Source organism: Salvelinus fontinalis, chromosome 11 (assembly GCF_029448725.1).
Source record: "Salvelinus fontinalis isolate EN_2023a chromosome 11, ASM2944872v1, whole genome shotgun sequence".
Classification (NCBI taxonomy): domain Eukaryota; kingdom Metazoa; phylum Chordata; class Actinopteri; order Salmoniformes; family Salmonidae; genus Salvelinus; species Salvelinus fontinalis.
Window position 1 is genome coordinate 10118880 of NC_074675.1, and position 15784 is coordinate 10134663.

General features: G+C 47.2%; 1 protein-coding gene across 1 annotated transcript in view; it reads left to right on the forward strand.

Annotated features, from left to right (window-relative positions):
* Positions 1 to 1646: 1646 nt before the first annotated feature.
* Positions 1647 to 15784, forward strand: part of LOC129866045 (sortilin-like) — a 71328-nt gene continuing 57190 nt past the window's right edge. The window contains exons 1-9 of the mRNA XM_055939176.1: positions 1647 to 2026; positions 2589 to 2651; positions 3102 to 3178; positions 3277 to 3379; positions 3958 to 4125; positions 4717 to 4790; positions 5208 to 5254; positions 5376 to 5512; positions 8142 to 8225. Coding sequence (XP_055795151.1) covers positions 1781 to 2026; positions 2589 to 2651; positions 3102 to 3178; positions 3277 to 3379; positions 3958 to 4125; positions 4717 to 4790; positions 5208 to 5254; positions 5376 to 5512; positions 8142 to 8225 — 999 coding nt within the window. The 5' untranslated portion in view covers positions 1647 to 1780. The remainder of the gene's footprint in view (positions 2027 to 2588; positions 2652 to 3101; positions 3179 to 3276; positions 3380 to 3957; positions 4126 to 4716; positions 4791 to 5207; positions 5255 to 5375; positions 5513 to 8141; positions 8226 to 15784) is intronic.

A 15784-nucleotide genomic window follows, 5' to 3' on the forward strand; every position in this document is an offset into this window, starting at 1 on the left:
AGGAAGTGTGGTATATGGGGCTGTTCTTAGGCACGATGAATTGCGGAATGCCTGGACACAGCCCTTAGCCGTGGTATATTGGCCATATATCACAAATCCCGAATAGCCTTATCGCTATTATAAACTGGTTACCAACGTAATTAGAGCAGTAAAAATAAATGTTTTGTCATACACATGGTATCTGGTCTGATATACAACGGCTGTCAGCCAATCAGTGCTCAGGCCTCGAACCACCCAGTTTATATATATATATATATATATATAAATAAAATATTAATAAAATAACTCAATGTATATAAAATAATGAAATGCACCAGGCTATTAGCCACTGGTGCTACTAGTCACATCATGTTGTACTATGCCTTTGCATTGTAAATCTCAAAATACTATATACATATATATAGTATTTTGAGATTTGGCCAGTGGTCCCTGGACCCCACTTTGAGAAATCTAGCCCTATAACACCTTCCTGGTTGCATCAGCTGGGACTCAATGTTTAGTACACGTGTGGAGTCCGATATGATCTTTCTTGCTTGTCTAATGATGGTCTCCTTGTAAGGGGTGCGTAACTGATGGCAGGGCAGTCAGACGCAGGAGCGCAGAACTAGGTAATAGCCGGAGCAGTTTAATAGTAAAACCAACGGCATCAAAAAAATAACAACTTGGGTACAAAACCCGACGCGCACCAGGCAACATGTGCACAAGCACTTACAAACAAATAATACCACACAAAGACACGGGGGGAACAGAGGGTAAATACACAACACATAATGAGAGAATGAAAACCAGGAGTGTGGGAAAAAGACAAAACAAATGGAAAATTAAAAATGGATCTGTAATGGCTAGAAGATCGGTGACGTCGACCGCCGAACACCGCCCGAACAAGGAGAGGAACCGACTTCGGTAGAAGTCCTGACACTCCTCAAAAATGTTATTGAGCGCTGAGGGACCTATTGAATGTAGATGTTACTAAATCTCCTCTCTCTCTCTAGCCAAGTCAACTCATCAGAAACAACAGGTCTACATGAACTTGTAAAAAAATAATAATAATAACAATCACTAATCAAAACATCACTAAAGGAATTGGTACGAGTGGCTACAGTGTTCTCTCATAGTTTACAATTGGCTCATTCATCCCCCTCCTCTCCCCTGTAACTATTCCCCAGGTCGTTGCTGCAAATGAGAACGTGTTCTCAGTCAACTTACCTGGTAAAATAACGGTAAAAAAAAAAAAATAGGCCAACTGCGCCATCTCGCGGTGTTGGAGCAGTTGTTTTACTGTGTGCCGGAAAAGAGAGAAGGGCATAAATAGTTGCTGATGACATTACATCTATTAGGCAGATTGCTTAGTCCTATGTAGTAATACTTTGCAGACTACTGTAGATATGTTGCTATGGTGGGAGATACTTTTCTCACACTTGTAATACATAAATTACTTGTTATGCTACAGGGAATTTAGCCTATAGCTACTATAGCGTTAACATTGAGTCTTAGCTTACTATTAGTATTTGCAAAGGCGTTATAGTGGCTGATATGAAAGAGGTTTTGTAGTATATATATGTATGGACATCACTTGGATGCGGCATGGGGGCAAACAACCGTTGATATACCCACTGGCAGCAGATTTTAGGTAAATGACTCGTCAAACATGTGTCTCTCCGCCCCCCAGCCATTCAAGTGCGACACTTGTCGCCTGAAGCGATAGGCAGTGCTAGTCTGTCATACGTGACCCGAACTGTGGGATTTGGAACTTTACCATTATTTAGCCCGCCACATCAAAATGACTTGGAGACTTTTGGTCCTCGGTGGGGCATGCTTGCTTCTTCTGGGTGTGGGGGGTCAGTGCAAAGAGCAACGAAACCGGAGAACGGTGTCTTTCCATCAGACTCAGCAAGATGGGGACCAACGCCAAGTCCTCTCACGGCCAGAAAGGGATACCACAGCTTCTCCAAGACCCACTTTCACCGCTTGTAAACTCCCTCTCACACCATTAGAACACCGGGTGTTGGATCAAAATACACACGAGGTGAGAGCTATGTCAGTGCTGTTTTTGACGTACTTTATCAATTACTATAGCATCAACACCGCAGTTTTATTTTGCAATTGCATAAATAAATGCAAATGTATCATGATATGTCATCATGATGATTAATGCTTGCTTTATTAATGATTTTGTGTGTGATAGTTTTGAGGGTAGGGTTACTTGGGTTGTCATAAGGTTCATCAGCTCTGAAGGTGTGATGTTATGGGTGTATGTGACGAAAAAGATTAAGTTGAGTCTCACTCGCTCTCTTTCTCAATTCAATTTGCTTTGTGCCAAAGCTTTCTTTGGAGATTTACAATATTTACATAATTAATAATAATCAATATTGTCAACTGGACAACAGTAACAAAAATAACCAAGGGTAAAAATAACCATGCATTGAATAATAACAATAAGCATAGAGGACATGTGCAGGTTGGTTGGTCTGTCAGACACTGTCCCTCATCTTATCTCTCTCTCTCTCTCTCTCTCTCGCTCTCTCTGTCTCTCTCTCTCTCTCTCTGTCTCTCTCTTTGTCTCTGTCTCTCTCTTTCTCTCTCTCCAGACAGGGTTTCATGGTGACGATGGCTCCAGTTTTACTGTCACATGGGTTGGAGACGGGACAGGAGTACGTATGGTCGTCACTTAATGGATGATGGATGTAGCTTCATTGTCATCATCACTTATTGGGTGCATCTGAAAGGGGTGCAGCTCAGTACGCTGGAGTAGCTTCCTCCCCTCGTTTCCTCTCTTTCACCTGGGGTAACCAGACACTGAGGAAACGTGATAGATGCCTACAGGGAATTTGCTTTCACCTGTCTAGTTCTCTCACATCGATGCAGATGAAGGAAAGGAAAGGGGACGAGGATAGAGGAAACCTTTTAAACCTTTGACAACAGTTTTTTCATTTGGTTGATTGATTGATTGGTTAATTGATTGGTTAATTGATTGATTTGTTGATTGAGTGATTGATTGAGTGAGTGATTGAGTGGATAAATGGGAATTGCTAACTGTGCATAAACTGGTAATAGTACAGTTATGGTGAAGTTTAGTCAAGTGTTAATTTGTGTCCCACCAGGTAATCTTGGTGTTGTCTACAATCAGTGCTCCTCTAGATTCCTTCTTCGAGGGCGGTTCTTCACGATTGTACCGCAGGTTAGTGGATGGTGGCAATATGTCTGTCTGTCTGTTTGTGTCTCTAGATGAACTGAGCCAGTGTTCTGACATTTTGGCTTGTTATACTTCCCTCTCAGTGCAGACTATGGCAAGTCTTTCTATGATATTTCTCATCTCATCAACAACACCTTCATAAGGAAGGAATTTGGACTTCTGGCTGGACCAGGGAACTCTCAACAGGTAAGCTGCCTGATCACAAGTGTACATGCAGGAAAGCATTCTGGCTGATGACAGTCTGTGTGTGTGTCTGCATGTCTGTGTGTATGTGTGTGTGTTAGTGACTGTCTGGCGTGCATGTGCAGACACGTCAGCCGTCTTGGTTCTTGCTGTCCAATCAGCTTGAGCCACCACAGCTCAGTTTCAACACTCCTCCACATGCCACTGTGGTCACGCTGCTCAGAACACTGGTGTGAAGACTAGACAGTGAGAACAACAAAACCACCAAACCCATTACTCCTAAACAACCACAACAGGGTGGTATCCATTAGGGCACAACGTAGCAAAACAATTTGCAACGGAAAATGTTCAGAAACAAAAGCAAGCGTTTCTTATTGGACAAATTCAGGTCTGTTGCAGTTTGTTTTTGTCTGTTTGGCGTCTAATGAATACACCCCAGGATGAGGCCTCATAGTTTTATGTTGGGGGAGGTGATTTATATGAAGACAATAGAGAAGACAAGGGGAGGAAGCCAGTTTAGACTATTGAGATGCACGTTAAGACAGCCTCCCATCACCGATGGTGCTTGTTCTGATTGACAGGTGATTCTGACTGCAGACACACCAGTTTTGGACAACCCCGGTGGCGTCATCTTTACCTCAACTGACGCCGGAGTGTCGTTTAAGTCTGTTCAGCTGCCTTTTCACCCGGCCCAGCCAATCACCTTCCACTTCTTGAATCCCGAGTACTTAGTGGTCATCAGCATAGATGTGAGTAAATAAACAAACATGCTCTTTAGCTCTTTGTGATCACACTCACCTCACACATACGCACACATGAGCACACACGGGCACATACACACACAAACACACACACACACACACACACACACACATACATACATACTGTACATACATACATACATACATACATACATACATACATACATACATACATACATACATACATACATACATACATCACTCTGCCATTTCCTGGTAGAAACATATATAATAGTTAACCTAATTTCAGTTTATGTGACAAAACAAGCAAGTATAGTGTAGATAATCAGTGTACCATCTAAACCGCTGTGAAATATATTTTTAATAACCAAAAATATTGTATTTTCCACTGTTTGAAGCTGGTGTACAAAACCAAAAGTAAAAGACGCAAAAATCGAACTTAATAACAGGAAGCATAGAAATAGCTCAAACAAAACAGATCTACCGCTTCTTAGACTTGCTTTCAATGAGAATTACAGATCTATAACTCACATTTCTATGGGAATTTGGTCGGGTCGCCCAAAAAGTTACATATTCCAGCATTAAATACACATTCTCCTATGCTTTTCTCACTTGCAGGGCGGCCTGTGGCTTTCTCTGGACTTTGGGGCTGTGTGGACAAAGGTTCATGAAGGAACACAATCTTTCATGTGGTGAGAACAAACGGGGCACACACACATACACACACACACCACAAAGCTCAGTTTGATCAGCCGTGCCCAGACAAAGAGAGGAGGTGTGTCGTGTTCAATCTAAATACTGACTTCAATACATCAGTGTAGTAAACCCACAGAGCTCATAAAGCACACACGTCTACAGTCTGTTGTCTGTTGTTTGACTGAATTGGCATGTTTAGCCCAGGTCTGGTGGCAACTATGTGAGAAGCTCCTATTTGTTAAGTCACTAAAGGCAAATTTTCACTTTGTCATGCATTGATATCAATCAATGGGAGCCTAAGTGAAAATTACTTGAGTGTAAGTTATAGGATTTGCCCCTATGTAATAAAAAGTAACAACATGTAATAAATATGATTATTAACTGGGTCTCTCTCTCTCTCCTTATTTTGCCAGGGGCTCCGGCATCACTCTCTTCTTCAGCTTCAGTCCCAAAGGAACAGGTGAGAGCAGGGTCATATTCATTAGTACACACCGTAGCAAAACATTTTGAAACCAAAAAATTAGCGACAAGTTTGTTTTCTTCTGTTTGGGCGCTGGTCTAGTAATGTGTTGTGTCGTTAGTGGAGGCAGACAGAAGAGGAGAGCTGTTCCTGAAGAGGACAGAAGACCTGGGGAAGACGTTCACCACCGTGGCACACAGCATCTTCTCCTTCGGCTATGTAGGAAGCTTCCTCTTCACCTCAGTCATAGAGACACTGGTGAGACACACACACACACACACACACACACACACACACACACACACACACACACACACACACACACACACACACACACACACACACACACACACACACACACACACACACACACTCATGCAAGCAAGCGTACACATACATGCACACACACACATGCACACACACACACACAAACACACACGGGTATCAGCATATAAGCTGACATATACAATCATTTACACTCTGTGTTATTCTGTGTTATTTCCACTCACTCTGCCTATCATTGGTCCAGTCAGTCAACAGTCCTACACCACATTGTGGTTCTTGCTTGGTTAGATCTGTGTTGTGACTAAGTGATTCTCTCCCAGGGAGCCTTGGTTAGATCTGTGTTGTGACTAAGTGATTCTCTCCCAGGAGCCTTGGTTAGATCTGTGTTGTAACTAAGTGATTCTCTCCCAGGAGCCTTGGTTAGATCTGTGTTGTGACTAAGTGATTCTCTCCCAGGGAGCCTTGGTTAGATCTGTGTTGTGACTATTTGATTCTCTCCCAGGAGCCTTGGTTAGATCTGTGTTGTGACTAAGTGATTCTCTCCCAGGGAGTATTGGTTAGATCTGTGTTGTGACTAAGTGATTCTCTCCCAGGAGCCTTGGTTAGATCTGTGTTGTGACTATTTGATTCTCTCCCAGGAGCCTTGGTTAGATCTGTGTTGTGACTAAGTGATTCTCTCCCAGGGAGTATTGGTTAGATCTGTGTTGTGACTAAGTGATTCTCTTCCAGTGAGCCTTGGTTAGATCTGTGTTGTGACTATTTGATTCTCTCCCAGGAGCCTTGGTTAGATCTGTGTTGTGACTAAGTGATTCTCTCCCAGGGAGTATTGGTTAGATCTGTGTTGTGACTAAGTGATTCTCTTCCAGTGAGCCTTGGTTAGATCTGTGTTGTGACTAAGTGATTCTCTCCCAGGAGCCTTGGTTAGATCTGTGTTGTGACTAAGTGATTCTCTCCCAGGGAGCCTTGGTTAGATCTGTGTTGTGACTAAGTGATTCTCTCCCAGGAGCCTTGGTTAGATCTGTGTTGTGACTAAGTGATTCTCTTCCAGTGAGCCTTGGTTAGATCTGTGTTGTGACTAAGTGATTCTCTCCCAGGAGCCTTGGTTAGATCTGTGTTGTGACTAAGTGATTCTCTTCCAGGGAGCCTTGGTTAGATCTGTGTTGTGACTAAGTGATTCTCTTCCAGGGAGTATTGGTTAGATCTGTGTTGTGACTAAGTGATTCTCTTCCAGTGAGCCTTGGTTAGATCTGTGTTGTGACTAAGTGATTCTCTCCCAGGAGCCTTGGTTAGATCTGTGTTGTGACTAAGTGATTCTCTCCCAGGGAGCCTTGGTTAGATCTGTGTTGTGACTAAGTGATTCTCTCCCAGGGAGCCTTGGTTAGATCTGTGTTGTGACTAAGTGATTCTCTCCCAGGGAGTATTGGTTAGATCTGTGTTGTGACTAAGTGATTCTCTCCCAGGGAGTATTGGTTAGATCTGTGTTGTGACTAAGTGATTCTCTCCCAGGAGCCTTGGTTAGATCTGTGTTGTGACTAAGTGATTCTCTCCCAGGAGCCTTGGTTAGATCTGTGTTGTGACTAAGTGATTCTCTCCCAGGGAGCCTTGGTTAGATCTGTGTTGTGACTAAGTGATTCTCTCCCAGGAGCCTTGGTTAGATCTGTGTTGTGACTAAGTGATTCTCTCCCAGGGAGCCTTGGTTAGATCTGTGTTGTGACTAAGTGATTCTCTCCCAGGAGCCTTGGTTAGATCTGTGTTGTAACTAAGTGATTCTCTCCCAGGAGCCTTGGTTAGATCTGTGTTGTGACTAAGTGATTCTCTCCCAGGAGCCTTGGTTAGATCTGTGTTGTGACTAGGTGATTCTCTCCCAGGGAGCCTTGGTTAGATCTGTGTTGTGACTAAGTGATTCTCTCCCAGGGAGTATTGGTTAGATCTGTGTTGTGACTAAGTGATTCTCTCCCAGGGAGTATTGGTTAGATCTGTGTTGTGACTAAGTGATTCTCTCCCAGGGAGCCTTGGTTAGATCTGTGTTGTGACTAAGTGATTCTCTCCCAGGGAGTATTGGTTAGATCTGTGTTGTGACTAAGTGATTCTCTCCCAGGAAGCCTTGGTTAGATCTGTGTTGTGACTAAGTGATTCTCTCCCAGGGAGCCTTGATTAGATCTGTGTTGTAACTAAGTGATTCTCTCCCAGGGAGCCTTGGTTAGATCTGTGTTGTGACCAAGTGATTCTCTCTCAGGGAGCCTTGGTTAGATCTGTGTTGTGACTAAGTGATTCTCTCCCAGGGAGCCTTGGTTAGATCTGTGTTGTGACTAAGTGATTATCTCCCAGGAGCCTTGGTTAGATCTGTGTTGTGACTAAGTGATTCTCTCCCAGGAGCCTTGGTTAGATCTGTGTTGTGACTAAGTGATTCTCTCCCAGGGAGCCTTGGTTAGATCTGTGTTGTGACTATTTGATTCTCTCTCAGGGAGCCTTGGTTAGATCTGTGTTGTGACTAAGTGATTCTCTCCCAGGGAGCCTTGGTTAGATCTGCGTTGTGACTATTTGATTCTCTCCCAGGGAGCCTTGGTTAGATCTGCGTTGTGACTATTTGATTCTCTCCTAGGGAGCCCCACGTGTCATCTATGTGTCCTCAGACCAAGGGGACCACTTCAACAAGGCCCAGCTCCCCTCCGCCTCCACTGAGCAGGTAAGACAGGCTCTTGTCTGTCTGTCTGTCTGTCCATTATATCCCTCTGTACCCCACTATGTCCCCTCAGCCCTCACTTCATTCTATTGTCCCCTGTCTATGGCTGTTATGGTAACCGTATTACCGCCACACTGGTAATGAGTAATGACGGCAGTCAAATTCCACATGACCGTTTAGTCACGGTAATTAAGGCTTCTCCAAGCTCTGATGCTGCTGATGGTCATTAGTAGCCTACAAAAATTGCTACCTGTTGTAACGGCATTCCTCCTCCTCTTCATCTTCGGAAGAGGAGGAGTATTGAGGGAACCAAGGCGCAGCGTAGTGAAAAGACATATTTATTTAACGAAAACACGAACTTGATTAAACTAACAAAAACAACAAACGGTGTAGACAGACCTAGACGACGTACTTACATAAAACAAGAAAAACGCACGAATAGGAACATAGGCTACACAAACCGAACAAACCGTAAACAGTCCCGCGTGGTGTAAAGACACAGACACGGAAGACAATCACCCACAACGAACACTGTGACAACGCCTACCTAAATATGACTCTTAATTAGAGGAACGCCAAACACCTGCCTCTAATTAAGAGCCATACCAGGCAACCCAAAACCAACACAGAAACAGAAAACATAGAATGCCCACCCAACCTCACGTCCTGACCAACTAACACACATAAACTAACAGAAATAGGTCAGGAACGTGACATAACCCCCCCATAAGGTGCGAACACCGGGCGCACCAGCACAAAGTCTAGGGGAGGGTCTGGGTGGGCATCTGACCACGGTGGTGGCTCAGGCTCCGAGGGCGAGGTCCCCACCCCACCATAATCAATCCTAGCCTCCATCTACCCCTAAAAATGTCCACCCATATCTTACCCCCACAAAATCCTCTTAGTAACATCCATGACAGGGACAGCACCGGGACAGAGGGATAAATCAAGACAGAGGGATAGCACCAGACAGAAGGATAGATCAGAATATAGAGGTAGATCAAGATAGAGAGGGAGATCATGATAGAGGGGCAATTCCGGACTGAAAGGCAGCTCCGGACAGAGAGACAGCTCTGGACTGAGGGGCAGTTCTGGGTATATAGCCGTTTCTGGCTGAAGGGCAGCTCATGGCTGACTGACGAATCTGGACGCTCATGGCAGGCTGACGGCTCTCGACGCTCATGGCTGGCTGACGGCTCTCGACGCTCATGGCTGGCAGACGACTCTCGACGCTCATGGCTGGCTGACGGCTCTCGACGCTCATGGCTGGCTGACGGCTCTCGACGCTCATGGCTGGCTGACGGCTCTCGACGCTCATGGCTGGCTGACGGCTCTCGACGCTCATGGCAGGCTGACGGCTCTCGACGCTCATGGCAGGCTGACGGCTCTCGACGCTCATGGCAGGCTGACGGCTCTGGACGCTCATGGCTCTCTGACGGCTCTGGCCGCTCATGGCTCGCTGGCGGCTCTGGCAGATCCTGTCTGGTTGGCGGCTCTGGCAGATCCTGTCTGGTTGGCGGCTCTGGCAGATCCTGTCTGGTTGGCGGCTCTGGCAGATCCTGTCTGACGGGCGGCTCTAGCGGCTCCTGTCTGGCGGACGGCTCTAGCGGCTCCTGTCTGGCGGACGGCTCTGTAGGCTCATGGCAGACGGGCGGCTTTGCAGGCTCATGGCAGACGGGCGGCTTTGCAGGCTCATTGCAGACGGATGGCTCAGACGGCGCTGGGGAGACGGATGGCTCAGATGGCGCTGGGGAGACGGATGGCTCAGATGGCGCTGGGGAGACGGATGGCTCAGATGGCGCTGGGGAGACGGATGGCTCTGGCCGGATAAGGCGCACTGTAGACCTGGTGCGTAGTGCCGGAACTGGAGGCACCGGGCTAAGGACACGCACCTTCATACTAGTGCGGGGAGCAGGGACAGGGCACACTGGACTCTCAAAGCCCACTCTATACCTGGTGCGTGGTACCGGCACTGGTGGCACCGGGCTGAGGACAAGCACATCAGGATTAGTAGGGGGAGAAGAAACAGTGTGTACAGGGCTCTGGAGACGCACAGGAGGCTTAGTGCGTGGTGCCAGAACTGGAGGCACCGAACTGGATACACGCACTACAGGGAGAGTGCGTGGAGGAGGAACAGGGCTCAGGAGACGCACTGGTAGCCTAGTGCGTAGTGTAGGCACTGTAGGTACTAGGCTGGGGCGGGGAGGTGGCGCCGGAAATACCGGACCGTGGAGGCGTACTGGCACTCTTGAGCATTGAGCCTGCCCAACCTTACCTGGTTGAATGCTCCCGGTCGCCCGACCAGTGCAGGGAGGTGGAATAACCCGCACCGGCCTATGTAGGAGAACCGGGGAAACCATGCGTAAGGCAGGTGCCATGTATGCCGGCCCGAGGAGACGCACTGGAGACCAGACGCGTTGAGCCGGCCTCATGACACCTGGCTCAATACCCAATCTAGCCCTACCAGTGCGGGGAGGTGGAATAACCCGCACTGGGCTATGCACTCATACAGGAGACACCGTGCGCTCTACTGCGTAACACGGCGCCTGCCCGTACTCCCGCTCTCCACGGTAAGCCTGGGAAGTAGGCGCAGGTCTCCTACCTGCCCTTGGCCCACTACCTCTTAGCCCCCCCCAAGAAATTTTTGGGGGTTACTCACGGGCTTTTTGGGCTTCCGGTGCAAGACGCGTTCCCTCATAACTCCGGTTCCTCTCTCTCTTTTCCTCCACTCTCCGAGCTGCCTCCAGCTGTTCCCATGGACGGTGATTCACTTTAGCCCATGGTCCTTCTCCGTTAAATATTTGCTCCCAACTCCACAAGTCCTGTATACCTCCCCGTTGCTCCAAATTACGCTGCTTGGTTCTGGATTTTTGGTGGGTGATTCTGTAACGGCATTCCTCCTCCTCTTCATCTTCGGAAGAGGAGGAGTATTGAGGGAACCAAGGCGCAGCGTAGTGAAAAGACATATTTATTTAACGAAAACACGAACTTGATTAAACTAACAAAAACAACAAACGGTGTAGACAGACCTAGACGACGTACTTACATAAAACAAGAAAAACGCATGAATATGAATATAGGCTACACAAACCGAACAAACCGTAAACACACAGACACGGAAGACAATCACCCACAACGAACACTGTGACAACGCCTACCTAAATATGACTCTTAATTAGAGGAACGCCAAACACCTGCCTCTAATTAAGAGCCATACCAGGCAACCCAAAAACCAACATAGAAACAGAAAACATAGAATGCCCACCCAACCTCACGTCCTGACCAACTAACACACATAAACTAACAGAAATAGGTCAGGAACGTGACACCTGTCTGGTACTCAGCACTCTATTGTTCATCTAATCACTCTGACATCAATGCAAATGTAATCGAAAATCGGATCAAACACTTCAGGAATGCCCATGAGTTCATGTTGCGCAACATTTCTATAGGCTATGCAATTGTATGAGAAAACAGAGTTTGGATGACCTCTATTAAAAAGAGGAGGATCCCATCAGCTTTCTATAGGCTAGACCTACTATATTTATTAACTTTCCTAATATAAAGTATAGCCTACCTGGCTGGCATGAAAATGAACCATGGGAAAAGCGTCCTCTATTTAAGTATTTCCCCATGCCTCTGTTCTGAGACAGGTGCATGATAATGGCCCATTCTAAATCAAACCTAATTTCATACATATATTGTTTAGTATGTAAAGACAACATTAAATTAAGAATAGTCTGATGGGTGACAATATAAGCCTATCACTTGTGAATTATATATTATAAGTTATGAATGATGCCCAGCTTGTGTAGTAAGTAAGGGAAGAAACAGTGCATGCCTTTTTTTGCGACTTTTTCAAATCATAGTCACACACCTCATGTTGTCACGTTCCTGACCTGTTTTCCCTTGTTTTTGTATTTATTTAGTTGGTCAGGGCGTGAGTTGGGTGGGTTGTCGATGTGTTATTTTTATGTTGGGATTTTGTGTGTTCGGCCTGGTATGATTCTCGATCAGAGGCAGCTGTCAATCGTTGTCCCTGATTGAGAATCATACTTAGGCAGCCGGGGTTTCACGTGTGTTTTGGGGGTGTTTGTGTTCTTGTGTCAGTGTTTAGACACACGGGACTGTCACGGTAGTTATTTTGTTATTTTGTATCGCATATTGTTTTGTTATATTAAATCACTATGGAAACTAACCACTCTGCGTATTGGTCCGATCCTTCTCGCCTCTCCTCGTCCGAGGAGGAGGAAGAAAATGACTATCGTTACAGAAACACCCACCACCAAAGGACCAAGCGGAGTGGAAAAGGGCAGCGACAGCAGCAGCAGAGACAGACACAGGACTCCTGGACTTGGGAGGAGATCCTGGATGGCAAGGGACCCTGGGCTCAGCCAGGGGAATATTGCCGTCCCAAGGCGGAGTTGGAGGCAGCGAAGGCAGAGAGGCGCTGGTATGAGGAGGCAGCGCGGCGACGCGGTTGGGAGCCCCGAGAGTCAGACCCAAAACATTTTTGGGAGGGGGCACACGCGGAGTGTGGCAAAGCCGGGTAGGAGACCTGAGCCAACTCCCCGTGCTTACCGTGGAGTGAGAGGGCGTCGTACTGGTCAGACACCGTGTTATGCGGTGGAGCGCACGTTGTCCCCAGTACGCGTGCTTAGCCCAGTGCGGGCTATTCCACCTCGCCGCACTGGTAGGGCTAGGTTGGGCATCGAGCCGGGTGTCATGAAGCCGGCCCAACGCATCTGGTCTCCAGTGCGTCTCCTCGGGCCGGCGTACATGGCACCAGCCTTACAAGTGGTGTCCCCGGTTCGCCAGCATAGCCCAGTGCGGGCTATTCCACCTCGCCGTACTGGCAGGGCTACGGGGACCATTCAACCTGGTAAGGTTGGGCAGGCTCGGTGCTCAAGAGCGTGTGTACTCCTTCACGGTCCGGTATATCCGGTGCCACCTCCACGTACCAGTCCTCCGGTGGCAGCCCCCCGCACCAGGCTGTCTCTCCGTCTTCTCTCTCCAGTTGCTCCCACCTGTCCAGCGCTGTCTGAACTGCCTGCCTGCCCAGCGCTGTCTGAACTGCCTGCCTGCCCAGCGCAGTCTGAGATGCCTGCCTGCCCAGCGCTGTCTGAATTGCCTGTCTGCCCAGCGTCATCTGAGCCGCCCGTCTGTCCCGAGCCGTCAGAGCTGCCCGTCTGTCCCAAGCCGTCAGAGCTGCCCGTCTGTCCCGAGCCGTCAGAGCTGCCCGTCTGTCCCGAGCCGTCAGAGCTGTCCGTCTGTCCCGAGCCGTCAGCCGCCAGACAGGAGCAGCCAGAGCCGTCCGCCAGACAGGAGCAGCCAGAGCCGTCCGCCAGTCATGGCCAGCATGAGTCTGTCAGCCAGGACCTGCCAGAGCCAGCCAGCCAGGAGCTGCCAGAGCCAGCCAGCCAGGAGCTGCCAGAGCCAGCCAGCCAGGAGCTGCCAGAGCCAGTCAGCCAGGAGCTGCCCGAGCCAGCCAGCCAGGAGCTGCCAGGAGCTACCCCTTGGTTCAGTGGGGTTGATATGGAGGGTGGTTGTGGTTAGGAGGCCACGGGGGCGATTAAGGAGGCGGGAAAAAACATTGGTTAAGTGGGGTCCACGTCCCGCGCCAGAGCCGCCACCGCGCCACCCAGACCCTCCCCTAGAGTTTAGGAGGTGCGCCCGGAGTTCGCACCTTAAGGGGGGGGGGGGGGGGGTTCTGTCACGTTCCTGACCTGTTTTCCCTTGTTTTTGTATTTATTTAGTTGGTCAGGGCGTGAGTTGGGTGGGGTGGGTTGTCGATGTGTTATTTTTATGTTGGGATTTTGTGTGTTCGGCCTGGTATGATTCTCAATCAGAGGCAGCTTCAATCGTTGTCCGTGATTGAGAATCATACTTAGGTAGCTGGGGTTTCACGTGTGTTTTGGGGGTGTTTGTGTTCTTGTGTCAGTGTTTCGCCACACGGAACTGTCAGGGTAGTTATTTTGTTATTTTGTATCGCATATTGTTTTGTTATATTAAATCACTATGGAAACTAACCACTCTGCGTATTGGTCTGATCCTTCTTGCCTCTCCTCGTCCGAGGAGGAGGAAGAAAATGACTATCGTTACACATGTAGCCTAGCCCATACGCCTATATGTTTTGATAATGTTTGTATCACAACTAAAGCAGCCAAATAACATCCTAACATTAGGCATATTAATCCGCTCTATAACCGGTATAGAGCCAAACTGGCATATATAAGCTGCACGTGAGTTTCAAGTTTGGGGAAGATAATTTTCACCATAAAAATGCACCTTTATAATACAGCATTGTATGCATAATCACATTTAAAGGACAGTTTTCCTGCTAATTGATTGCATTTTGGAACGTTCGCACTTATTGCCACTTACTTAACGTTCGCACTTACTGCCGTGTGCGCATTCCTGCGCTTATAATGTGAAGAAATAGCCGAATAGTTTATCAACATTTTAAGCTAAACGTTCTGATCTGTTGCCTCCATTGCTTTTAAACGTATTTTTTTATGCGAGTGGCACGGGGACGAAGCCCAAGACAAACACGTATACAAAAACACAGGAATGTAACCCAAACAAAAGAGCGAGGTAAAACCTCTAATAAATACACAGGACGAGACCCGCAGTACACTACACAGGGCGAGACCCATAATAACAAATGCACAACAATACACGGGACGAGACCCGTAATAACAAGTGCACAATACACGCAGCATGAAAGCTGAAATAACAAAGAACAGGTACTCACAGACCAACGGACATGGGAACAATAACCGACAAGACAATATTGAACAGAGGACACATATACAGTTGAAGTCGGAAGTTTACATACACCTTAGCCAAATACATTTAAACCTAGTTTTTCACAATTCATGACATTTAATCATAGTAACAATTCCCTGTCTTAGGTCAGTTAGGATCACCATTTTATTTTAAGAATGTGAAATGTCAGAATAATAGTAGAGAGAATTATTTATTTCAGATTCAATTTCTTTCATCACATTCCCAGTGGGTCAGAAGTTTACATACACTCAATTAGTATTGGCTAGCATTGCCTTTAAACTGTTTAACTTGGGTCAAATGTTTTGGTCAGCCTTTCACAAGCTTCCCACAATAAGTTGGGTGAATTTTGGCCCAGAGTTGGTGTAACTGAGTCAGGTTTGTAGGCCTTCTTGCTCGCACACACATTTTCAGTTCTGCCAACACATTTTCTATAGGATTGAGGTCAGGGCTTTGTGATGGCCACTCAAATACCTTGACTTTGTTGTCCTTAAGCCATTTTGCCACAACTTTCGAAGTATGCTTGGGGTCATTGTCCATTTGGAAGACCCATTTGCGACCAAGCTCTAATTTCCTGGCTGATGTCTTGAGATGTTGCTTCAAAATATCCACATAATTTCCCCCCTCATGGTGCCATCTATTTTGTGAAGTGCACCAGTCCCTCCTTCAGCAAAGCACCCCCACGACATGAGGCTGCCACCCGTGTGCTTCACGGTTTGGATGGTGTTCTTCGGCTTGCAAGCCTCCACCTTTTTCCTTCAAACATAATGATGGTC